The 27985-nt window shown below is 47.3% G+C and overlaps 1 protein-coding gene across 1 annotated transcript in view; it reads right to left on the reverse strand.

Moving 5' to 3' along the window:
- Nucleotides 1–25992, reverse strand: part of LOC133342647 (ELKS/Rab6-interacting/CAST family member 1-like) — a 189971-nt gene extending 163979 nt beyond the window's left edge. Inside the window, 5 exon segments of the mRNA XM_061551931.1 lie at nt 2566–2788; nt 12650–12861; nt 21453–21707; nt 23876–24072; nt 25584–25992. Coding sequence (XP_061407915.1) covers nt 2566–2788; nt 12650–12861; nt 21453–21707; nt 23876–24072; nt 25584–25845 — 1149 coding nt within the window. The 5' untranslated portion in view covers nt 25846–25992.
- Nucleotides 25993–27985: the final 1993 nt, after the last annotated feature.

A 27985-nucleotide genomic window follows, 5' to 3' on the forward strand; every position in this document is an offset into this window, starting at 1 on the left:
ATGCATATTGAAACGCATGCTTGTGTGTATCAAACATTGTAGATATAGGCTTTCTAGTACATTTAACAGTTTTAACTCAGTGCAACAAGAGGATCATTCTCTCGTGCACACAAAATATTTTTTTATTTGGACTCTATTGCAAACTGTAACTCACCTAGCCGAGCAAATTTTAGAAGGCCGCACTGAAGCATAGCATCAGCAAAATATAATATATTGCTTAATGTCCACCTTTCTGCTGATGACTGTTGCAGATTCAATCTCTCAAGAGAAGCTTAGTCTGGACCGTCAATCATATCTTCCCCCAGAGTGATTTTCATTGCAACACATCTGCAATATGCATCGCCAATGCAATATTTAACAAAATGTGACCTCATGTCATTGCTGCGGTATGAGCGAATGACATTTAACATGTTTAAATGTGCTCATTGCAACAGGTTTTATTTACCGAGATGGCAAGATGCAAAATTTGTAGGTGAAAATTATAAACAGAGGGGCAGACACATTGCTAGACAGACAAGAACAGCTGGACAGACATGAGAAAAGGCATAAGTACATAAGACTGAATACACCTCACAGAAACTCGCACAAGAAGACAGGATCATGTCTAAACAGATGAAAAAGATAAATATGGGCAATCCACTTGATCTAAAAAAAACTTTTTTTTTAGTAGCTTTTCCTCTCTGGAATGTTAGGGTCACTTCAAAGTAGCTCCTGGCAAACATCCCGCAGGGGTTGAGACTGCATTCCTCGCTTTGGCATGGCTGAGAGACAAGTCAGATGTGTCTCATGGTTGTACCCCATATTGCCAGCATGTGTAGAAGTCCTACAAGATTTAAAAATATCTGTCATTAGATGGTGAACACCAATATAATTATGTACTAGCATAGTGATGACACGGCGATACAACAATACGTTGTACGGTATAAGAGCCACAATAATCGTATCGTCCATTTTCCAAAATATCACTATATCGCGATTGTGGTCACACATTTTTTTACTTTATTTCTTGACAAAATGCTTACGAAATAACAAACTAATTAACTAAAGTTGTACATAGATAGATATGAAAGAATTGTCACAAATGCAGAAAGGCTTCTGTCGGGTGATTTGCAGTTTAAGAAGGATTAAGTAATCTTTATTTGTACTCAAAGTAGAACAAAGCATAAAAACAATACAGAAACGAAGCGATGGGAACGGATATTGCGATGAAGGTCATGTCGTGAAAATCAATATAGCATTGTATGATGAAAACTCATATTGTAGCATCCTTAATACTGCAGCTAGATAAAAAAAAATGTTGGCCTTTAAATGTGTTTTTCCTAAGTTAATAAACCACTGACACTGCAACTTGCGAGGCGAGCAGATACGTCATGACGGGAGCCTTAAGCCCAAGGGGACCGGAAACCACGAAGCAAACACCCAGCAGGTTTCGTTCCCGTTCTCCCGATTCAAGTTGTTATGACAAGAAGCATGGCTAGTGGCCACATTTTTCTAAAATAATCCCACTAGTGGCCACATCTTTCTAAAATAATCCCAGTGTGGCAAAACATTGCCCTCCCAAAAGAGCAGACGCAGACTTTCAAACAATGCACAAATACAACCAGTGTGAACATTTCTTAAAAAGTTACCAATTAAGAACCTGAGCTGCCCACCTTTTTTCTACACACGTGTGGAGCTCACACCTGGCCGCTGCCAGCAATGAGTGCATCGAGCTGCTCCGTCTCATACGGTTAGGTTTTTTCGGTAAAGTCACGTGACTTTACCGGAAAAAACCTAACAGTATGAATCCTTGCAGTCACGAAAGCTTCAAATCTAGAACTGCTCCGTCTCCTCGCAAACAAGTGTGGCGTTGCTAGGAAGACTTGTGTCAAATTCAATTGATGGAGAGACGGGTCAGGTCGCTCAGAGATTCCAGCCTGCGACTTGCACCGTCGGGGTCCTGGGTTTGATTCCAGACGGCTGCCTATGATTACAAAATTTATCTTCCAATTCTATTCAAGCGTCTTCATTTGAAAGTGGTCTTACATTTCGTGTTCCTATTTGCATGTTAATTAAAGCGGGTGACCAAACCGGGTTCCCAAATGTAGTGAGTTGGTGGCCTCAACCAGATCACAATTGACCCATCACAATTACATTTGGTCTTGAATTTAATTTAGCCACATTGCAGCTCTGAGAATGATGTTGGTTTGACGGTAATATGACAAAAATTACTCTGTGGGTTGCTGAGAATGTACTGCTCTCCACTGTGCGTACCAGAGGTTCCATCAAATGTCCTCTGGTTCACAGGTGACTTGAAAGAATCTCAGAAGTAGCTCTGTGAGATCTACTTCCAAGGTCCATTCGCTAACATGAAGAATTGACACTGCTCAGCGTGACAGGACACCGAGCACAATCAGTATAGAAAAAGAATCAATCCAAGAGGTCCAATCATGGCATGACACCGATCGCACTCGAAATAAAAAAGCTAATAAACAATCTAAAAACATAACAGTGTTGTTAATACATTGAAAAGCATACAACAGTGAATACTTTCAAGGCACAGACCGAGCCGGCGCGGTGCCCTACCTCTCGGAGATGCTGGTTCTCACGCTCGCGTCCCTCAAGCAGCCCCTGAATGTGACTCAGCTGCGCCTCGGTGTCCGCCAGCCTCTCGTCGTCTCCCATGGTGCCACAGCGTCCGCCCGGGCCCTTTCCCTGCAGCATCTCCAGCAGCTTGCGGATCGACTCGTCGCGCGCTCCCAGCGTCTGCTTCTGCGTCTCGATGCGCAGCTCCATCTCCTCCAGGGTCCTGCCCGTGCATATGGTTGTTAGCGCTTCCGATTAGCACGCTTGGGCTATGTACGGTGCAAAAAAAAGTTAAGCATACAAAAAAACTAAAGACAAAGGACATCTTAACACCTGTTTTATTACCAGAAAGGGTAAAGCCTATTCTTATATATTTTTTTCATCATATTGATGCTGGCAAAAAGGTCCCATAGAAACGAAGATCCCCCAAATAGCCTTAACTGACTGTTGGGGAAAGTGCTGTTAGCGAGCACCTTTGAAAGACAGCACGACACACAAGGCGGTGGGTGGCCAACACCACTGACGACCGCCTTTGTCTCCCGAGTGGCGATGTCCACACATCACACCAGGTACTCAATTGAGGCCGAGTCGATATAGGGGAGGCCCAGGACCGCTTTAGATAACGGTCAGTGATGTTGGCCATACATACATGTAAATACATACATGGTTTGGTTAATAATTTTTAATATGGAAGTACCTATAATTGAATTGGGTTTTGCTGTTGTTAAACGGTGGCACAGTGGTAGGCCCACTGCGCTATGAACCTCCTTGGTAAGAGTTTGATTACCGACCATGGATGCTTTAAGTCATGGTGAGTGATCTCTGAAAAAGTCCGCGGAGCCTCCTTCACCAAACCACACTGACCAGTGCGCCCATGTTGTACTGAACAGATCTCGTGAAAAAAAAAACTCGCAACCGTGGAGCTGAACGGCATTGTGATGAGAAAAAGTACGAAGCAGGACCATCATTTCCCACCACCGCCTCCGATTGACAAAGGCAATGTCTCCAGTGAGAAATTGACATTTTTACAAAACGTAGGCATTACCCAGCAGAGAGGACAGTTTGTACAAAACAGTAATGACACAGTGGGTTGCCGAGAATTGTCCTCCGCGACTCAGCAGCCATTTTAATGGACGGCAGTGTGTAATTATTTATTTAGGATTGGCTTTCTTGAACCCTTGGTATTGTGACCGTTGTTTATGCATTCGTGTGTCTGTTTACTACAATTGCTGTAATCCAAATGATTGGAAACATGTTGGCGTGTGAAAAATACATCCGGACACTCACATCTCATTCACAACGTTATTTAACCCTGTAGGCAGATCAATGTTTATGCAAGTCAACAAATTGTTTGATGATTACATTTGCATTGGACTCTTGGGGTTAGCAACTGCCAACAAAACGACAAATCAAGCAACATCATTGTTTGTGATAAACATGAAAACAGTAAAAATTCCAGCAAAATCAGTGTTCATTAAATATACATCTGTCAACGATCATAATTCTCGCTCTTGCATAATAAGGCTAAACCTGAAACCTAGCACAATAGATAAACCCTAATCCTTACACTAAATCCAAACCCTAACCCAGTACACTAAAATACAAACTCTAACACTGAAGCCAAAAAAATACTCTTAACCCTGTAAACCACTGTACACTAATGCTAAACCCAAACACCAAAACAAAACACCAAACCCTCTAAGCTGATCAATGTAAACGTAAGCCATTATCCTAAACCTAAACTATAACACTGAAGGTAAACATTACATCCTATTATCACTGCACACGAATCACAAGCACTGAAAATAAACTCTAAAGTTGTAACGATGGGGAACCAAAGGTGAACCTAAACAATAATGCCAATTGCCAACAATAAACCAGACCAATAGAAGCTAAACTCTGTAACCCCTTCATCACCAACACTGAAGCCAAAACCCAACACTGGAGATTGTGGAATACCCCCCCCCCCCCCCCACGTCGCCTTTTTCTCTGAAAGCTCTTATAAGTGTAGGGGTGTTAAAGAGAGGGCCCGTTATGCATGGCAGCCTATGGAAAACAAACACAGTGGGCGGGGCTACGTAAGCGCACGGGGAGGTGCCCTCTACGACGTCCGAGCCAGACACCCTAGGGGGGGGGCTGGTTCGAACGTTATGATCCCCCGGGGCCCCACCCCTCAGGGAGGGGTTGGGTATAAAAGGGGATGTTCAAAGGGGCTCGAGTCAGTTATGTTAAGCTAAGGGAACAAGAAGGAAGACGTCTTAGATAGAGCCCTGGACTCCCCTGCTTCGATGTCCTTTCCAGGGCCGGACAGGATTGAGCCAGTGGCGTGGTCCCGAAAGCCAGAGCCGGTGCTCTTGTAAGAGCTGGTCTGGAACTCCGGGTACCGGGCCCGACTTACCAGTGTCGGGCCAGTCAGCCTCCCCTAGCCCATTAGTGGAGGATTCGGGGCTAGGACAGAGTTAGTTAGGGGTGTATTCCGAGTTATACGGGTGAGGGGGCCGAATACCCCTCGAGTGTTATATGCCCACTGTTGTGCTGTAAAATAAACATACGTGTGCCTCAACCTCGGCGTCAAGCGTCTTCACCGGTACTTCAACTGGTGTCAGAAGTAATTCGAACATGGACACGCGGAAAACAGCGCGGGCCAAAGTACCGCAGGAGGAAGACACTGCCGAGATCGTCGAGCCCGAGACGGCTCCACAAGACAAGGTGCAGCCGGGGCCTGACGCCTCCTTACCGGGGCATCGAAATGAAGAGGGGCCGCAGCCAGACGCGTTACGGCTGGCTCACGGGAGGCTGGCGGAGCTGCTGTATGCCGCTGCCGCCACGCTGGAGACCATCACACGATTAGGGGCCGGTGATCCAACACGGGGCGAGGCGAGCCAACGACCAGGGCGCCTTCCCGCCATTTCGGAGCAGTCCGAATTTGAAACTCCCGCCATCGACGCTGCAGCTGTTCGGGGCGTGGCCAGCCTAGACATCCGCTCCGACATCGCCGTCGCTGAAGCTGCAACGTCATCACAACCGCGACAGGCGATCCCATCGGCCGCTCGCACCGACGCACAGCCGAGTGGTGGTGGCATCAGCCTGCGGGAGTCTACAACGACCGCTGCGCTTCATCAAAGACTGCCCCCGCTGAAGGAGTTCATCGGCGCGGAGGGGGACTGGGCCGGTTTTCGCCGACGTTTCCTCGCCCATCAGGAGATGGCGAAATGGTCCGATGAGGAGGCCCTCTGCGCGCTGCCGGCGCTCCTCGACGGTGACGCGCTCGCCGCCCTCACATCGGCGCCGAGAGAGAAGCGGTCTACGTTACCGATGGCACTACAGCTGCTGGGCGGGGTCTATGGACCATCGGCCGAATGCCGACAGCAATTTTACGACCGCAAGCAGGGTGAGAAGGAGTCGCCCCTAGCATATCGGACGAGCCTCCTGGCGATGGCTAAGTCGGCCTTCCCCCGTATGGACGACGACGGCATCGACGCTATGGTCACGGAGAAAATCCTCCTCCTGGCTGACGACCTTGACATCGCTGTGGTCGCGCAGGAGGACGCAGAGATGACATCGCTCCAGGCGGCAAGGCTCCTCCACGCCAACCTCCTGTCGCTCCGGCGGAAAGCCAGCAGGGCATCGGCGGGGCGTGCGGTGGCTGCAGCCACCCTTCCGACGGAGGAACTCTACGCCGTCGACCACCGACGCCAATAGGCGACGGGAGCACGGCCGGGCCAGGACGGGTCGGGCCGTTCCGACCATCCGTCACCTCCGACGGCGCTCCCGCGGTGTTTTAACTGCGGCGTCCGGGGCCACGTCGCCTCGGGGTGCCGCTCTCCTCGTCAGCGCGGGACGACACCTCAACGGGACGACGGGCCTCATCACAAGCTCCACCATCATAAACCGGCGAGTCGCGGCACCCCACACGTTTGGCCCACACACACACCCGTCACGCACTCAAACACCGCAACGAGAGGGGGGCCGATATCGCGCACCATCGCACCATCACGCACCACCCTGGGTACTCATATCGAACCCGGCCAGTGGTCCATGCTGGCCGATCGTGTGGTAGCCGCATCGTCGGGGTCGTCGGCCGTTGTGGGGTACATCGACGGGGTTGAAGTGCGCATCCTGGTCGATACGGGAGCATCGGCGACCATTATTTCGGAGTTGATTTACAATATTCTCCCTGTCCGGAGTCGTCCTTTGATGCCTGTTAACATACCATTCTATGCGGCTAACGGGGGCTCCCTTGGCATCATCTGACAAATTCGTGCCCAAATTTGTATTGGGGAAATTAAATTGTCTGGGCCGATTTTTGTTTCCTCCTCGCTGGCGGTTCCGTGCCTGCTGGGGACGGACTTCCTGGCCAAAATGCCGATTAGGATATTAATCGACCAAGGATGTATTGAGCTTCCGTCGGGCAGACGCATGGCGTTTCTGCCATCGCCAGTTACGACTCGGACGGCGTTCGCGACGGTGCCGGCATTCGTAGAAAGAACGGTGCGCGTCCCTCCGGGGGCGCAAATGTTGATTCCTTTGAAACTTCGGCGGCCCTTCGCTAAGGGTATTGGGGCCCAAGGGGTTCTGTTGGGGCCGTCTAGGGCCGGGGTTAGTGGACCTCACTTACTTCCGGCCCAGACCATAGTAAGAGGGGACGGTGAACCCTTCATCGCGGTCCTCAATGTGGGCTCGCAGACGGTGGTGGTCCCACAGGGGACCGTGCTTGCTCACGCAACGCCGGTGCCATGTGAGGAACCCGTCGCAAATCACGTCAGCGTTGTCCCTGCGCCGCGACCGCATTCGGACAGCGATGAAGGGTGGCTCGAGGCGCTTTGTGCGGGATCGACGGACCTGTCAGATTCAGAGCGTCAACAACTTAAAACACTACTGCGGGAATTTTCCGACGTTTTTAGTCGAAATAAATACGATTTGGGTTGTACTCACCTGCTGCGTCACCATATTGACACGGGTGACAGCGCGCCAATTCGCCAAAATCCGTTTCGGTTGAGTCCCACCGAAAAGGACCATGTCAAATCGGCTGTTGATGACATGTTAGCCGCCGACATCATTTCTCCTTCCACCAGCCCTTGGGGAGCGCCGATCGTCCTGGTTAAAAAGCAGGACGGTTCGTTGCGGTTTTGCGTTGACTTCCGGCGTCTTAACAAAATTTCGGTTGCCGACGCATACCCGCTCCCTCGGATGGATGAATCGCTGGACGCCTTGGCGGGAGCGCGATTCTTTTCCACACTGGATTTACTTTCGGGATTCTGGCAGCTTCCTCTGGACGATGATTCTAAGCCTAAAACTGCTTTCCGTACACCGCACGGCCTGTTCCAATTCAACCGGTTGCCGATGGGCTTACACTCAGCGCCGGCAACTTTCCAGCGTTTGATGGAATTGGTTTTGGCTGGATTGCAATGGGAGTCGTGCCTCATTTATTTGGATGACGTTATCGTCTTTAGTAAAACTTTTGACGAACATCTCCAGAGGTTGCGGGCGGTTTTCCTAAAGATGCGGGCTGCTAATTTGAAATTCAAGCCCCAAAAATGCCATTTGTTGCGCGATTCGGTGCGTTATTTGGGGCACATCGTGGGACGCTCAGGTATTGCTACCGATCCCGCCAAAACGCAGTGTGTCAGCTCCTGGCCGACTCCCACCTCGGTGGGAGAGGTCAGGAGTTTCATTGGGTTCGCGTCGTATTACCGACGGTTCGTCGCTGATTTTGCGACAATTGCAAAACCCCTGCACGCTTTAACATCTAAAGGGGTTCGGTTCCACTGGGGTCAAGAGGAGGAGGCTGCTTTCTGCTCCCTTCGGGACGCCCTGGTAAAAGCCCCTCCCTTGATTTACCCAGATTTTTCTAAGCCCTTTTTGCTCGACACCGATGCGAGCAACACGGGTATTGGGGGTGTGCTTTCCCAGGCGGTTGATGGCGTGGAACGGGTGGTCGCGTACGGTAGTCGGGTGTTGTCTCCTGCGGAGCAAAGATATTGTGTCACCCATAGGGAACTGTTGGCAATTGTCTATTTCATCCAACAGTATCGCCCATATCTGTACGGTCGGCATTTCACCGTCCGCACAGATCATGCGGCACTACAGTATGCCCTGCGAGTTCAACAACCATCGGGACAGTTGTCTCGATGGTTGGAGGTTCTCCAGGACTTTGACTTTGAAACCACCTACCGTAAGGGCGTTCGCCATACGAATGCGGACGCTCTGTCGCGCATGCCAACCACCTCCGAATGTGCATGCCTCCTGGGGTCGGGACGATGCAGGCCTTCAGGGGACGCATCGGTTCCGATCTTGGCAGCCACCGACGACGACGAACCATTGGTTACAAATTCGATCGAACAACAGGGAAGAGATTCCCTGTTGGGGTTGCCCGTCACCGAATGGGGGCGCCTCCAAATAGAGGATACCTCCCTCCTCGGGTGGCGTCGTCGCGTCGGGGGTGCTGGGCGGGTGAAGGGTGATTCGGATGCATGGGAAATGGTGCATGGTCTGCTGATGCATTGGGACGGCAAATCCCAGCGACATCGGCTGGTGGTCCCTTCTGAGTTGCGAGGCAAGGTGGTGTGGGCCGCGCATGAGCGCCTATTACACCTGGGGACCCAAAAGACTCTTGCACTGTTACAACTTGATTTTTTTTGGCCTGGTATGACGAGGGATGTTGGGGATCTATTGGGATCATGCCCTCGGTGTGCGCAACGGAAACCGCCGGCGCGGGAGTCCAACCCGCCCTTGCAATCGATCAAAGTATCCAGAATAAATGAGCTTGTCGCGCTGGACATTTTGGGCTCATTTCCCGCCACCCCCAGGGGCAATAGGTATTTGTTGACAGGTGTCGAGTATTTTACGCGCTGGCCTATGGCCTGGCCCCTGGCCAACCAGTCGGCAGCAGCCATCGTGGAGGCCTTTGTTCAGGGATACGTCCTGGACAAAAGTGCTCCGGAGCGGCTGCTGACCGACCAGGGCAGAAATTTTTCCGGTAAATTACTCAAACAAGTCTGTGACCTCTTAGGCACGAAGAAAATTCGTACCTCCCCGTATCACCCGCAAACTGACGGAATGGTCGAGCGCCTGCATCGCACCATAACGTCAATGATGTCACAGCAGGTCTCGGACTCGCAGACTGACTGGGACCTGCATATTCAAGGGGTCTTGGCGGCATACCGGATGGCACCCCATGCAGCTACGGGATTTTCCCCCTTTTACCTCATGTACGGTCGCGAACCCGACCCGCCTGTTCGCGCCCAGCTGCAGATCCCCGACCCGCAAGGGAAAACTAAATTGGCTGACCACGTCAAATTTAATCTGGCCAAATTAACAGAGGCGCGGGATGCTGCTATGCTAAACTCGGACCTCCGTCAAAAGGCGAATGAGCGCCTCAGGCTGGGTCGGGCGCACGTAATACAGTGGAAGCCGGGGGACAAGGCATGGTTACACTGTCCCCAAGTGCCCCTGGCTACCTCCCCTAAGCTGGCGCGGCCGTGGCGGGGCCCTGTGGAGGTGGTCGAAGTTTTGCGACCACAGTGCGTGCGCATTAAATGGGGGAAGCGGCGATGGTTCGTGCACCCCTCTAGGTTAAAACCCTTCGTTGCGGTACACAAACCCACTTCACACATGCGTGGCCAAACGTGTGGGGGGTCGACCGACTCACTGGGTCCGTCTCCGTCGTTCACACCTAATGCCTTGCCGGCCGTGCCACCTCCAGGTGCATCAGGACTGACGGGCTCACGCCCGACCACCCCTCCTGGGGATACCAACGGTCGCGCGGCATCGGATGAGGTCTCACTCCGGGACGGACAATTGCCACCTGACGGTCCGCCACCCGGGGTTACCCCGTGTGAGGGGCCCGCTGCAAGGACGCGCGCAAAAATGCGCAGACTGTTATGAGACCGGAAGATGTGTACATAGGTTGTGTTCATTGTGTGTTGTGTGGGTGGTGTGTTCCCTGCAGAGGTGTGGACTCGAGTCATGTGACTTGGACTCGAGTCAGACTCGAGTCATGAATTTGATGACTTCAGACTCGACTTGGACTTGCATAACAATGACTTTGTCCCACCTCTGAGGCGTGGACTCGAGTCATGTGACTTGGACTCGAGTCAGACTCGAGTCATGAATTTGATGACTTCAGACTCGACTTGGACTTGCATAACAATGACTTTGTCCCACCTCTGGTTCCCTGCCCATTGAAATGTACATACGTTGGATTCACCTGGTGTTGTGTGTATGGTGGGTTCCCTGCAAATTGTATATAGGTTGTTTTTTTACGGAATTCGTATTTATTCAAGGGGGGGTGCGTCGGGTTGTTTTCTCTTCTTGCTGTTGCCTTTTGTTGTGTTCTTGTTGCTGTTCTTGTTATTGTTGGAAAATAGTGAGGCACACGCGCGGTCAAGGTGTAAATGCACTTTTATTGTCATTTTTGTATGTTGGCAGCCGGGACGGCTGCAAGCTATGCGGGGGGGGGTGATGTAGGGGTGTTAAAGAGAGGGCCCGTTATGCATGGCAGCCTATGGAAAACAAACACAGTGGGCGGGGCTACGTAAGCGCACGGGGAGGTGCCCTCTACGACGTCCGAGCCAGACACCCTGGGGGGGGCTGGTTCGAACGTTAAGATCCCCCGGGGCCCCACCCCTCAGGGAGGGGTTGGGTATAAAAGGGGATGTTCAAAGGGGCTCGAGTCAGTTATGTTAAGCTAAGGGAACAAGAAGGAAGACGTCTTAGATAGAGCCCTGGACTCCCCTGCTTCGATGTCCTTTCCAGGGCCGGACAGGATTGAGCCAGTGGCGTGGTCCCGAAAGCCAGAGCCGGTGCTCTTGTAAGAGCTGGTCTGGAACTCCGGGTACCAGGCCCGACTTACCAGTGTCGGGCCAGTCAGCCTCCCCTAGCCCATTAGTGGAGGATTCGGGGCTAGGACAGAGTTAGTTAGGGGTGTATTCCGAGTTATACGGGTGAGGGGGCCGAATACCCCTCGAGTGTTATATGCCCACTGTTGTGCTGTAAAATAAACATACGTGTGCCTCAACCTCGGCGTCAAGCGTCTTCACCGGTACTTCATAAGCTTGCTCAATTCAACACATGTGTTTACTCTTATCTCTTACAACTTTGATCGTGCCAAGTTAAAGCACAGCCAATATGATGATTTCATCATTGATCACATCATGATCTGGCTAAAATGTGTTGTGAAGACCCTCCGCAACCCTCACAGCCAAATACATCAAAAGTAGAAGCGTACAAGCATTGAATGTCAATTATTATTTTTAAGCTCAATGGTAAGTTGAAGAACAATTCTCACAACCAAATTTAGCCGTTCAATATGAGGTGTCACTTTCAAAGATACCATCTCTCTAAGCCTTGCACAATAGAGCCAGACCCTGAATTCTGGAAGCCCTGCACAAGAGGACCAAACCCTGAACCCTGCCGGACCATGTATGACCTGTGTGATGAGCCGGTCCCTGAACCTTGCAAGCCCTGAACAAGAGAACCGAACCCTGAACCCTGTAAGTCAATCATGTCAATGAACCACGTAGGTCCTGCACGAGAGAGCCGGGCCCTGAACCCGATAATCACAGCACAAAAAGAGAGCCGGGGTCTGAACCATGTAAGCCCCACACAAAAAAAGAGCTAACCCCTGAACCCTATAAGCACCGCACAATAAATCCAGACCATGAACAAGGTAAGCCCCACTTAAGATAGCCAAACCATGAACCATGTAAGCCCCGCACAAGGGAGCAAAACCTTGAACCCTGCGAACCCCACCCAAGAACCAGAACCTGAAAGCTGTATGACCTGCACAGTAGAAGCCAAACATGAACACTGCAAGCCCTGCACAATCGAGCCAGGCGCAGAGCCATTTAAGCCCTGCACAAGATAATCAAGACCCGAACCCTGTAAGCCCCGCACAATAGAACCAAAACACGACGCATGTAAGCCCTGCACAGGAGAGCCAAACTCTGAACCATGATGTAAGCCCCGTACAAGAAAGTTGAACCCTGAACCATGTAAGTCCTGCACAATAAAGCAAAGCCATAAACCCTGTAAGCCATGCACATGACAGCCAAAACATGAACCCCCTGCGAGTCTTCCACACCTGCGCAGGAGGAAGAGCTCCTTGGACTGGCGGTCATGCTGCACCCGAAGGCGGTGGAACTCGGCCTGGCTGGGCTCGGTACGCCCATCCCCCCCGTCGCCGGCGGCCTTGTCGTCGCTGGGGAAGCTGCTGTCCTGCTGTTGGAAGAGCTGGTTGAGGTCGCGCTGGGTGCGCAGCTCCTCCTGCAGGGCCTGGATCGTCAGCTGCAGGTGCTGCAACATCACGGAGCGCGCACAGACAACCCCAGCATGTCGCTTGGCCTTCCCTCGTTGTAAGCAGCGGACAAAAAGCCGCAGTGTCAATTCTCCTTCTGCTGCCCCCACAGTAGTAAGGTACATTACACGTGACTGTGCACTTCAAAATTAGATGCTCTTCCACTGAACGTGACACATATACACGCAGTTCACTTATTATAAGCAGTATTCCTCGATAAAAGTCTTCAGGCAAACTTCGATCAATGAGAGGTTTCTCATTCTTCTTTGCTGCCCCAAATTGTCTGGAACTCCCTTACCCCAGCCGTCTGTGCTATCCACTCCCTGACCCTGTTCAAGTGCAATTTCAAGACTAGAAGTGGTTTATCAAATAATTTAAGTAATCGATTACTCGATCGATTATCTGTTCAATTACACGACTAATCTGATAACATGAAAATAGTTAAGAAACGTCTCACCATCCCCACAGCCTGCCTTCATGAGGCAGGATGTGGTGGGGGGGGTGGCCACCATTTTTAAATGGGCCCGAGTAATCGACCACACAAAAGTAGCTGACTTAATCAGTACGTCATTCCAGGTTGACTTAAGGCATTATTATTTTCCTTCTGCCTTTGACAGACTGCATCTCTGTATAAAATAAATATGCCAAATGTTTCTGTACAACATCTTGAGATGCGGTCACATTTAAATGCTGCATACATCATAATTGTAGGCAGATTCTTGTAGGGTCACCCAATCAGCTAAAACACTGACAAATTACGTTTAATACATTTTCTGTGCAATTAAAATTCCCCCTGAGGCTTCGCGAAGGAAAGATAAGATATGATTGGCAGGCAAAATATAATGAAATAACGATACGATTCTAATAAAAAAAACCTAATTATTTTAAACCGTTTTATGTACCAATCATATTACGCGTAACGTTTACCAATTTTGGGGCACAACCAACATCAGTGGCGAGTGACAGCCGAACTGCTCAGCACCCCACTTTCCACTGGCACTGACCAGCATGGTGTAGCATCGTTAAAACACCAGGCTGACAATGCCTGGGGACGGCTCCATCTGGTAGAAAGACGACTGATAAAGAGCTACACATTATTTTTTATTATTAACGCAATTTGAAGAGTCACAAAATAATAAATTACCATTGTCAGTCAGCGTGTTCTAAGATACTACTTTATGGAATGACAAGCAGGCCTGTGCTTGCATTTTTGTCGAGTCATTTCTCTCAGATAGCTGCAAAGAGGTCGCTAAACATAGATAAAGAGCCAAATAATACAGTAAGAATGCTTATCAGCAATTACCTTTCCCTAAATCCCCATAAACTATTGCAATACCCATATTAGCTTCATAATGAGATAATCCCTTGCAACAAACAGAATAATCAATGCCGCTATACATTTAATCTAATTTCACTTTCTCCTGAAAATGTCCCCACTCTAGTGCACTCCGAAGTGATTCACCAACGTTACGGTGATTGTACACAAATAATTATCAGTCGTAATGTAACGTGCTTGTTGCAGCTCCCCCCAGTTAACTTCCAATTGTCGCGAGACAAAGAGTCCAATCGTAGCTCTCACAGAGCAGTGCATCACCTTCAATTGTTGCATCACCTTCAATTGTTAAGAGAACCATTTGAATGTGATTGTTGCTGACCAGGCTGAGACCATCGACTTGAGAAACCGTTTAAAATGCAGCGCTGAGCTGATGCTGCTGAGATGCTGCCATCACCTCTGATCAAGGCTGTAGTGAGTTGCACATTTCAGCCCTAGTCCAACTACAACTGCACACACGAAATAACCCCATCGGATTAATGTTTGCTCTGCACTTAACCTAGATATATTTCAGCTCTGATAAATGAATGTCAGTATCACACTATTGCACGACAAACATTGTTCTCGCATGCAGCATGGGTGGGAAAGCGATTCCCTCTGTGTGGTCTCGAGGTTACTTGAAGGGATCTCAATAGTAACTCTGCGATATCCGCTTCCGTGAACCATTCTCTAACATGATGGAATGCGCTGCTCTGCTGTTTAAAAGCCAGTTAGGTTGACGACAGTGACACATTGCATGAAGCACATTAAAATACGACAGATATTTACTGTATTGTGAACAGCTGAAAAAAATTAAACAACTGGACAATTTTCCATTATGAGCCTCACTAATGTTTTACGTCCATACCCAGGCAATTTGTTTCACGTTATAAGCAGCCTCTTAGTTAAACAGACTCATGGTATCATGAGATTACAAATAAATGATGTATTTAATAGGACAATGTATGATTATGGCTGCAAAGTATTTTACATATGAAAAACAACTAGCATATAGGCACAGATGAAAAACACATCGTAGCTTTCATTTAACCGCCCAGTTATATTTAAACCCACCATTAACATGGAGTCCAGTCTGCTGAGTGGCATTTGAAATCATTCACGTAAGATCCAATTGCGTAGGCTTCATGGGCTTAAATTAATTTAGTTAGATTAATTCTACATTTGCACACTTGACCGTCCAGGGTGAATGTTGTCAATTACTCACCTCCAAAATGTTACATCGTTAATAATATGGTCTATCAATGAAAGTAAAGCTTTCAGAAGCAGCCAACCCTATCAGTAGAGGAAAAAGTAGCCTTGCCATGCCTCGGGGATTGTCATTTTGCAAAATGTACTCTGCGACAGAGTAAATAAAGTAATACGAGCAAAATAAAATATGTCAAGGGTGTATGCGATTGCCTGGGCCAATGGTGTGCATTAATTCTGCCAGATCAATAAACAGCAATGCAAACACGGCCCACCTTTGTGAGGTGACTTGACTTCACAAATTCAACCCGCTTCGTAGTGCGTTTACATTTATTACGTGTTCACATCTACTTCTACTGCAGCTTGTGCTTCTCAAGGCTGCAGGTACGTTAGCAATTGCAAATGTTTGATCATTTGCAGAACAGAAACAAACCTTTGCATTCTGTTTAAGTGTCCTGGTCTGAGGAAAGCCAAGACAAAAGATGGGGGCAAAGAACATATGTAAACAAAGATCCTTCGTCTAGATTTTAAGACTTGCTAGGGCAAGCGCTGTTCGCATTAAAGCTGGCAAGGCGCATGATGTGGTGAGGTAGCCAGCACCACGCCCAGCAGCCTCAGACTCCCCACACGACTGATATTTTACACACTGAGCGAGGAACTCACTTTATGGTGGAGTTGACCGAGGAGAGGCCTAGAACCTTTTGAGATATCACTTGCCACTTACATCAACCGTGGGCCAGAGGTCGCAACCGGGTACCCGATACCCGTACCCTACCCGATACCCGGCTATCCGTACCCGGCCGGGTACGGGTACCCGTTTGCGACCTTGGTGCGGCCGGGTACGGGTAGGCCGCGAGTCACTGGTGAGTAACCGTTTGTCACTCATTTCCCAGCGTCTTGTCTCTTCTCACAATTCAAGTTCCTAAAATCAACCCACCCGCGCCTGCAACATGGCTTCATCCCAGAGGTCGCAATCAGGTACCCGATACCCGTACCCTACCCGTACCCGGCCGGGTACGGGTAGGGTACTGCCGGGTACGGGTACGGGTACCCGTTTGCGACCCTGGTGCAGATGGGTACGGGTACGGGTAAGGAATCAAAACCCGTTCGCGACATCAGCCGTGGGCACTGCAGTGCGAGATGTTGCCTCCCTCGCCTGGTATACAGGAGGTCGTGGGTTTGATCCCGACCCTGACGCCTGCTGTATATTTGGAGTTTGCATGTCTTCCCCGTGGTTGCGTGGATTTTTCTCCGGGTCCTCCGTTTTTTCCCTCCAAATTTAAAATCAACATGCGTTTAGAGTATTTGACTGCTATAACTTTTAACGTAAGCCACTGCGTTGAACTATCATTTGTGGCAAGGTCGCTTCTGAAGAATAGCTATATAGCTCAATGGACCGTACCTGGTAAAATAGAAATAGTATATAGGATGGGAATCAAACCCAGGGAGCCGGGTTTCATAATGCAGTGCGTGTTGTGTCACTGTTTCCGACACAATACAATATATATACACATACACACATTTATTTATTAATCAAAACCTTCAGCATATATACTGTTACATATTGTAAATGTACCTTTAATTACAGGTCGTTGTATACTATTGATAATGCACATAAGCCCTGCATTACCTGGTAATGTTTTCAGAAAGGGAAAGAAATCTAAATTCTGCATGAAGGAAACAACAAGGATTGTTGATACAGTTCGTGCAAAAATACAGTTTGTACCATTAATTTTTAATTTCGTGCCAACTGGCTTTCACCTTAATTAAATATTAAAGGCCTATTACTGACATAAGTCAAAGTGTTGAACAATGACATCTTAAATGGCTCTTAAGGAGCCAAAAGTGAACCAATCACACCGCAGTGTTATAATGGAAATATTTATTCATTATAGGACCACTATTAAATGGGACAGTATTTAAAATGGCAGTCAACAAGCATTTTAAGAAACCGATATTACTGCTTGTTGATATAGAAAAGCTTTATAGCATCAAGACTCTGTTCTTCAGGAGGGTCCTGCATTTGGGGACGTTAGGCCAATTTTTCCTTAATTAATTTCAATAACAATATTTCGAAAAATGTGGGAGAAATTGGAGTACCAGAATAGGCAAACGAAACATGCAAGGAGATAACACTCAAACCTCTGCACAGGTTGATTCAATACACATTCTGTACTGTATTGCCATCTTTTGGCCACCCTGGTTTGCGAGTTTAAGCTTCAAATATCAATAGCTGAATTATTATTCACGAGAACACGGTTCTTCTATTCGGGAACACTTTTCCCATAACACGGAACGCGCGCAGTTATAATGCAGTTTCTGAGCAGTCGACGACGAACTACTTTCTGGAGCTGTGCGGCCGAGTGGTAAGATAGAGTACGCGGCATGATACAAAACGTTGCGTACCCTCATCTCGGTTCTTTGTCCCGGCCATGGGATGACTGCAGGCTGATTTTATAGCACAAATGTGATTCAGTACAGCACTTCCTTAAGGTAACCCCCCTTTGTCAGGAATGCATGTACGGCGTTAAATAAGGGAATTCTATATACCAACTCTCAATATAATATTAATATATTCAGCCCATTGTCAATCAATTGGTAGATGAAGGTCGCTCGATATCGTATAAAGTCAAGTTAATCTTGTTTCACCAGATGATAATTCAAGAGACCAGGAGAGTCTAATGTACAAGAGTGACCAGCATAGTCTAATGTACAAGAGTGACCTGGGGCATTAGTCAACCCATAAGGGATAATGATTACGTTTTATATATCATCCCAATTGAGTAATTTGGGGGTAATTTTCGAGAGAGGCAAATTATGACCTTGACACCGGCACACAAACGGGCCCCAACTCCCGCGAATGAAAGCACGGGACATTTAACGTCCACTGCTGAAGAAGAATATGGCGCGAAGTATCATCACGGTAATTACACCCGCAATCAGGGCGGCCACTGGATTCGAACTGTGAACCTCTGCAAACTCTACAACAAGCTGCGAGCGAACACGCTGTACTGCTAGACTGTCAGTCGCAGGGGGTGGTTGACCACACAGTTGGTCAGTGTGGATTGGTGAAGCGTGGGGGGCGCCAGAATTGTTCAGACATCACTAGCTCATGGGTTCATAGTGCAGAGCTATCCCACCCATCGGTTTACTCCTCAATAGTATGAGATGAAAAAAGAATAGCTCTGAGTTTATAAAATGTAAGTTTTGGTTTGACGCAAATCTTTTATGTAATATGACAATTGCATTTATAATGGGGGGGTGGGGGTTAATGGAGCTGGTAGGAACGTTGGGTTGCTCGGTCAATGGCCAGGGTCAACGGCGGCGTGCTGTATTCCGCAAATATGCCCGACTGTGAGGGCAGGCACAAGCTGGCGTGAGTAGGTTAAACGTTGAGTTTGATCAGGGCATCACGGGCTGACCAGCCCCTCTCCACCCAGCCTCACCCACCCCCTCCCCACCCCCACCCTACCCACCCCCACCCTACCCACCCAGCCCCTCCCCACCCAGCCCCTCCCCACCCAGCCCTACCCTCCCCACCCAGCTCCTCCCCACCCTCCCCTCCCTCTCCACCCTCCCCTCCCTCTCCACCCAGCCCCTCCCTGCACAACGGACGGACACAATAATCCCCTGTGGGCTGGTGTAACCAGGAGGTTCCTACCAGTCACAGGCAAGACTAGAGTAGTCTGTGCTTTTATTCATCACCATTTTTCTTGCAAAAATTGTTTGAGCAAATCTCAACACATTAGAGTGTGCCTAAATGTACATGCCTACAACATTTAATAATGCAAGTGCTACTGATAGTAAGCATAATTAGTGAAAACCAATGTGCTGTACTGCATTGATACAATTCAACATTACTCAAGAAATATTGGCATGATTTTTTTATGTTACAAAAAGTGATCTTTTTTTTTAAATCATGCAGTTTATATTGAAAACTAATCTTAATTTAATGACGCGGCCGAATATTTTTCAGGAAATTCTTATTTGCACAATTTATACCGCTTGCTCTGCGTATAAAACAAAAAATAATTACAGCAGTCTTTTTTAAACCTCTTATTCATATGGCAAGAAATTTCAATATGAACCCGCTAATGAAATTGCTGAATAAAACAGGAGTGAAGAAAAAGCGTAGGTTAATTTTGAGCTCATCCCGCGGTTCAAAAATAATCACATACGCTATATGTAGCACGCCCAGCGATCACCTTATTGCATCTAAACATTGCCATCGATTTATCGCATTCGAGGCACGGGGTGCCTTGAAACAAGCATTTTCACATTCAAAAGCAAGACTGTAAACGTTATTACGCTCTTATATGTTTGGCGTATGAGATCATTTGCTGCTTCCTTGGGTTGTATGCCGCAGAGTGCACATGCGATGCCACTGGAACATTAATGTTATCAGAATTCATTTTACAAAAAGTGTTCTCGTTGACCGTGACTAGCTTTGTCAGGTAAAACAGATGGCAATATGGTTCATAATGAGTTTCCTTTTCATTAGATTGTGGGTATAAGGTATTTTTTTTATTATTATAAGCCCCCTGGCCCCCCCACGCTAAGAGCCAATCAAATCAAGTTAAGTGGGCAAATATGCCAATGGGTTTGTTTTTCAGAAACCCGGAATGTTCAAAAGCACGCTAAAGCTTCGAAAATTGTACACGCTTCATTTGGAGATGACATCCAGCATCATCATCAGGTGTTAACAACTAAAATCTGCGTTGCCATGGCGATGAGGCTTTCTAGCCTTGTAGAGTGGGGTACCGCATATGTGGCACGCAAACTCAGCCAGGTTCTTTCGAAAGAGATGGGATGAAATGTGCTCCATTCAACTCTGGGCATACTTCACCAACCCGTACTGACCAGTGCGGTAAAGTATTGTCAAACAACCCCCCGCCATTAATGATTCGTGTCAGAACATTTGCTAATTCCAAATTTGATACAAAAAATATTAAAACAGATTCCATGTACGAATTGTAAGATCGTGTGTATGCGCAGACAACCATTACTTATGAATGTGCCACCCAGTAAAATAAAATATTCTACATTTACTTTGGCGGTAAACGGAACAAGGGTCTATCGATTTAAGCTGTATTTTGATATAAAATGTCTCACGCCTGATGAAACAAGATCCATTTCAAATAGGGAAAATACAAACCCCTGAACCTTGTTTTTTTTTATTAACATTGGCTTTTTATTTGATGTCATCTGCTGGGCTGAATGTTCAATTGATCAACAGCACCATCACCTTATCTCTACAAACAGGTTATTGGGAGAAGGCAAACAACTGGTTTCAGCCAAAGCCAAACGAGCCAATAAACCTTTGGACCCATGAACTGAATCAGGTCTTAAAAGGCTCCTGAAATGTGCCCTGTTTTCATGAAATAAAAATATTTAAAGGGGAAAAATTAAACACGATTAATTTAAAATTTTAACTAAAAAAACATTTATTCTCATGACATAGCTCCCTTCCTCCACACTAACACCTGCATTCGTAGAGTAATTACAGAAACAATAATGGGTTAGGAACAGCTGAGAAAATACGTTTAATGCCGCGCAGGTGTAACCGAGCACGCCGAGAGCTGGCCAGATGCTGGAGCGAACACATACCCAGCGTTAATTTTGTTACCTAAATCATCGACGAACACATTAGTTAACTAAGCTATTTGTGGATGTAATTCATCAAGCGTGATGATGGCTACTAGCCTTATAAACATGAAAGACTCATCATTCGAATAACCCCACTAAAAATTATTTTAAATCAGTTTATTAATTTTTTTCATTGAGGCTTACAGTCATAAAAAAAATTCTGGTGGAATAAAACAATATGAATAATAAATTACGAGCAGCACACAATCTCTCGTCGTCGGACGCAATATATCGAAATGGAATGGGGACATAAGAGCGTCTATTGGCTCTACTTCTCTCACACAACTGCGATATAATTAAGTTACGCAATTCGTCCATCACATCATGTTTATAGTCAGGTGAACGCACCCAAATATAATATCTGCTGGGGGGCTGTGGGGGGCCTGGCACCAGCACAGCGAGGTTAATTAACACTGCCGCACGTACCTGGGTTTCCTCCTGCATGACGCGCATCTGCTCCTTGATGATGGTCATCCGCGATGCCTCCTCCTTGCGTATGGCGCGCTCCTTCTTGAGCTCGGGGCTCCAGAAGGTCTTGATGCTGCTCATGGAGGATCCCAGTTTGCTCTCCTTCACCTCGAGCTCCCGCCGCAGGAGCTCGTTGGCGCGCTGCATCTCTTTGAGCTGCGCCTGCAGCTCCAGCATGCTGCACTCGCGCACTCCGCGCAGCGATGCCGGCACCTGGTGGGGAGAGATCCGTCTCAGGTTACCACCTGTTCCAGTTTACCCATAATAGTCACTCTTTTTTTTTAGTGGCTGTCCTGCAAAAATATAAGTCTTCCCAAGATGTTCGTAATCAGAGTATTTATTTATACTGGAGGATGGGCTATAAAGCTCTTTTTAATAGGTGTCCAGTTCGGGCGGGTCAGAACGTTACAACAACAAACAATACATGAACACAATACGAGTGCAACATATAGGAAAGGTATTCATACTCTTAGTTCTTTCGGTAAAGTCACGTAGGTAAAAAATGAAATTAAAATTAATAAAAAATAAAATAAAAAACCACGACGTTTCGGAGGCAACACAAGTCTAGAATAGGAAAGGTAAGCAATTAGAAGTCCAATTTTTTTTTTATCAATTTCGGAATTATACCCCACTCAAGACAACGTGCAGTTAACCCCCTCTTCTGGAAGCGAGATTATTCTACGTCCTCTTTCCGTCAGATGCCTTGGCTGTCTTGTACTTTCAAGGTGGCAACCCAAGGCCCGTCAAGTCTAGGCGTCAGCTGTACTTTGGAGATTTTGCGGGATGGTTATGTCATCCGCATGGTCTGAAAGGTTTTGACTGGTGACGAGACCATGAACGTCTAAATCAGTCGAGGGGTTGCCTGATTAAATAAATTATTGTCGAAAATACTAGTCCGGAAAGGCATTCGCCAACGGAAAAAAACATAAGAGAACACATTTATTTCATGTTGAGAAACGGACTTCCTGTCTGTTATATATATACACATATGCATTATAAATGGACTTCCTGTCTATTCATCTGCAATGACAGGTCTTCGACAGATGAGGAAGATGGAAAAAAGGGGTTTTAATTGTCCACTTCGACATTCGTTGTGTTCGTAACGTCATACTGGCCCATGCCATGGCAATGTAGAATTTCTCCTCTGGCTAGGGGCCACCAAAAGAGATGTGCCCTGGTTAATTGCTTCAGGAGCCACGGTCACCCTCTTCCTGGACCTGACTTGATAAGCTTTAGAACTTGTTAAAGAAGTATTAAACACTTTATTCTCTTGTAAAATATCCTTCGCACCGTTGTTATTATTTTATATGTTTATTCAAGCAGCTGATAGGCATGGGCAGTGGATCATAACAAGTTGCTTGCAGGAAACAGTAAAGCAAGAAGGTTTGCGAGGAGCTTCGAGTGTTATTTTCTTGTATACTTAAATTAACTCAGATATTATTGAAGCTGACCAAATATTCCAAAATCAATCTCGTTTTACTAATTATATTCCAATTCTAATTATGTTATTGGCATCATGTTTATGAGACAAATGTATTTACATTTATATTTTTTGCAAAAAGCAGTGTAACATCATCTCATGTTAGATTACGATCCCTGGAAGCTGATGTCAAAGCATTTCTTCTGAGGTCCCTTCAAATGCCTCGGTCCACATCAGGAGACTCATGCCTTGCAATAGAGGACGCATGAAAATACATATTCTTGTGCCTCTCACATGTTTCAATAAGACAAATCAAGTGAAAACTAAATTGCATGTAATGGCTATTTTAAATGGTCATTTGTGACCAGGCTGAGACCATACACATGCTACACTTGAGGATACAGTGTAAGTATGGGTGGCTGAAACTCAGAGTCAAACCAAGGATCTTAGGAGTAAAGGATCAGTGCTCCAATAAGCTATAAGTGCCTCAAGGCCACCCAGAAACGTCGACGATCCTGAATCAAGAATCATATAAATGTTACAGGTTGCAGCACTGTAATCACTTGCTCTCGCGCCTCTGCTGCCAAGAAGGTATTTCACTAGAGCAAGCTCATGTGAGCCCCATTAGTGGGTATTTGGCCTACCCTTCCACACTGGCCAGACATCATGGAGGAGGCGGGAGCATAAGGTACACACCACAAGTGTGACCTACTCCTCATCTACTAACCGTAATGTACGGGACGTGGGGGGGGGCGCAATTAATGAAACTTGCCCATTTTTTTCAACTGTCGCACCGGAAGATCAAGTCGAACCAGTGCGCTAACCATTCCACCCTGGCATAATTATACATTTACATGGTGCTTAAATATGAAGAAAAAAAACTGGCTGGAATTATGGGAGTGCAGGCGTTTGATAAGTGTCATACTCACGGTGCAAAATATGTATGTGATGTTGTAGTTACCTGTGCACCCATGCTGTAGGCGAGGTCATTCTCTCCAAAGATGATGGCATCCCCACCGGGAAGGCCGGCCGAAGCGATGTTGGGGCTGCTGCCCATGGCAGTCATGCGAAGGCCATACGGAGCGGGCCGGGGCACCGAACTCACCGGGCCGCCCATCGGTCGTCCTAGTGTCATCGTTGACTTCGGTAAGCCGGCTACTAAAAATGTCGAAACATTTTAATGCAATGTATTTATGCTCAAACAAGACACGTAAAAATGTTGCAGGGCATCGCGGGCTGAGGTTTGGCCGCAGCATTCCATTCTACAAATTCCTAAATATAGAGGCCTTAATAAAAATAGCAAGCTACAAATGCTAGTCATTGTCAGGCCGTTGAAATGTTTTCAACGGGGGTGGCAGAATTTAACCTTCCCACACGACACGCTCGTAATGCCACCAACAGTAATGGCCAATTGCTTGTTGGAAGCCACAGACGTGTTTATCAAACAAGAACAGGTTAAATAAAATCTAGCGGGCAAAAGGAGCCGTCAGTACATTTGCGTACAGATATAACCTACCATGTATTTGCTACAGACTTGTATATTTTGACTGTTGGGTCACGTCATTCTTGTGACATTCATTAGCAGATGGTTTGAACCTACACATGACCGAGTATTACATTTTAAACTGCGCTACATATGCAGTCGGTACATTATTGGTGAATATGCCTTTATTCGTCAGGGAGGGCATTCATTTGCCATCTTAAGTGGCTTTATTAAAAACAAATGAATGTAGATGAAACGTGACATGTTTAAACTCTAAGTTTTAATAATACTTCAATTGTTAAATTAATCAAATTATGTAAGGAAGGCTTGTGACATATAGCTGTATGCCAAATGGTTATGCAAACATTAAGGTTTACTGGTAAAAAAAAACAATTGTTTTATTTATTTTTTCTGCCACACTTTGGAAAATGTGCACACATTTGACCGCATGCCAAAACGTACCAGCATGAAACTACAATGGGACTTAAAATCCGTAAATTGCATGTATTATTTTCACTACAGTATTTCTACATTCGACAACCACTGAAGATAGTGACCACGTTTTCGCGTAAAAAAAACTAATGTAAAAGCAACAAGTGAAATTAAATTGTTAAAATTTGAATTTCTGAGTTCAACGGCTTCAAAATTCAATTGATCCAAAATGAGATTAAAAAATTACACTAAATATTAATCTTTACTAATGTCAAATAATGTTGTGCTCCATACATCTACAATTGTGCTCTAACTACTATATAGCAATCGATTATGTTAAGAGCTATATCATTATTCATAGTATAAAATTTTATTTAAATAAGATGACAGACCACTGAGACTAAACAGCTTTCTCAAGAGAAACCTGGCTCACAAACATTAAAGAAAAGTGCGCAATAAAAAAAATAAGATATGAAAAAACCACAATAGCGTACAATCAAAATATTAATAGAATCTTAAGGGAAGCAAAGCTCCGGTTTCAGTAATAAGTACTGTAGTTTGACAATTAAACAAATGACCAAAGAGCACAACATACATCGTCATCCTGCTGTCCTCTCTAAGAAGAAGAGCCCAGTGGCCTTAATTGACACCAACCATATACGTTTCCCTCTTGAACGAACGTGTTGAGTTTCTGTTGCTTGTGAGCGAGCGAGTGAGTGAGCGAGCGAGCGGTTGTGGCTGGTGAACCCCTTACCGGCAGAGGTTCCGGCTACACCACCGGGGCCGTCATACTCGCCCAGGTACAGCGGCCCCGAGGCAGCATAGGCTGCGTTCAGGGACTGGATGTTCTCCATGGACATGGTCTTCCCACTGCCGCCAGCCGCCGCGCCACTGCCACCGCTGCTGTTGGTGCGGCGATGCCCGAGTCTTGGTGAGCGCGGGAGACGCGGGGATCGAGTTGAGCCCGGATCTCCTCCACCATCTCCACCGGTCACCGTGCGAGAGCTGTTGTACATCCTTAACACCCCTCCCCCCCCCCCTGTACCAACCTCTTGCCTTGCTGCCCTCTGCTTATTTATTCACGGTTGCCCGTCTCTCTCACAGCTGGGCAGCACAGAATCCTGGGAGCTCCTTCACTATTGCCCCCGTCCCTCCTGCTGCTGCACCACCACCACCACCCTCCTCCTCCTGCTGTGCTTGCACCGCGACTGACGGGAGAGGATGTCAACTCAGCATCTTCTGAAAGCAGAGAGGAAAAGTAGTGTCACGTTAAAATTGACCAAATCAATGTACGAACGTTTGTCTTTCAATCAAGGGCCAAGTAAAACATTAAGTTATAATTCGCACCAGAATGTGTCGGCGACGAATGGTTAACATTTCTTTGCGCCGTGTCTTCAAATGTAACACTTTTAAACGTGGACATTTTAATCCAAATGGCACCGTGTTAAGCGGTGCACACAACGATGGCAATAATCATTGTGCGCGCCGCTTTCACGAAATAATGTTGGGACACAATGCATTCACGGTTGCACAAATAGTGCACCTGGACAAATGTTCACCGAGGCAGGGAGCGAGGCTGCTACACATAATTAAATCTCATTGCCAGGCCCTCTTGTGACCATGGCAGCAGCGGCCACAGCCAACTGGTATCTGCTCAGGTCAGCCACCAAGTGTGGAAAACAGACCTACCAGAATCACAGGCCGTCATCTGTTCAAGTGTCACGCTAATATCCTCAACATTATTCCCAAGATGCTATCACAAGCATGCGGGCAGGGAAGGAGGAGGAGGGAGGGATGTGGTCTCTAACCGCTCAGCTGCTTTCTGCCCCACCTAATCCGGCCAGGGAGTCAGGCAAGCCACCACCCTCCCCTGTACTCGCCTCTCTCTCCTCCTCTTCCTCCACTGCAGCCTTCTCTCTAAGCCGAGGGGTGGCGAGAGACCCCCTTCATTCAACGCCAGCACAGTTGTGACAGCGAGCAAAGCAAGACGCCGGGAATTAAAAGAATCAATTTGGTGACAAATTAATTTTGTCGTTGTTCATCTCAGGAGGATGGATGGAGGGAGGAGAGAGCAAGCAGGAGGGGGGGGGGCCCAGGCAGCTCACGGTCCAAAGATCCCTCGACTGAGATGCCACGTCTGAACACCACAGCAAAAAACAACAAGCAGAGAAAAGAAGCCACCGACCCACAAAAAAAAAACTATGAAGCTTGTTGAGAAAAGACAAAACGGCTTCTTACCGCCTCCCGAGCCGCGCGTAAAAAAAACCCCGGCGCGCACCCTTCGGATCCGAGCGGCGTTCACGCACACGGTCGGCCTCCTCCTCCTACTCCTCCTAATCCCGCGAAAGGTTCGCGAAAGCTGCCTGGGAAGAGGGTGGGAAACCCTCGTTGCCGCTGCCGCTGTTGCTGTTGCATCCACGACAGGAGCCGACACAGCACAGCCGCCGTCAGGCGTTCGGTGGTGAGTGGGGTGGGTTGGTGGGGTGGTGCTTTCCTACCCACAATACTCCGCTCCGTGAAATTTCGCCGCGCGCCAATTGGTCGACGTCGCTGCACGTGGCCAGGAGTGGACCGAGGCCACAACCTCGGTGCGAGTGCGTTAAAGAAGCTGCGCCCCGGTACCTCCTCCCACCCTCGGGTCCCCTCCCACCTCACATGTAACAACAAGCCTCTGTCACAGACTTCTGGTTGCTGCTGCTGCTGTTGTTGTTGTTGTTTACTCCTGGTGGGGTCTTAAGTTCACGTGGCCAAAATTGCAACTTCTGCCCCAATGGTGAAAGAGAAATGCAGTTTCAGTTTTCAGTTTCATTTATTTGGTATAGCCCCGTGAGCCATTCGGCTCTTGAATCGGGTGCAACCGCAACAAAACAAAAAATAAAAACATGAACAAGAAAACATCTTCAAGTGACTATGCGCAAACAGAAAAATCGAGGAAAAAACTGCAAAGTCTTCCAGAAAAAAAGCACCGTACACGAACGCTGTGCAAAAATCCCAGTGGGATGCAAGTCAAACAACAACAACAACAACCACAACACAACTTAGATTAAGGCCATCAGTCTTACTCCGTACTACAACAAACAAACATGGCCAAACCAAAAAAACTTTTCGAAATCACCAAAATAAAGCCATAAGCAATGTAACAGTGGTCATATAAAC

Source organism: Lethenteron reissneri, chromosome 15, assembly GCF_015708825.2.
Source record: "Lethenteron reissneri isolate LAM-NWPU_2019-01 chromosome 15, ASM1570882v1, whole genome shotgun sequence".
In the NCBI taxonomy this organism is placed as follows: Eukaryota; Metazoa; Chordata; class Hyperoartia; order Petromyzontiformes; family Petromyzontidae; genus Lethenteron; species Lethenteron reissneri.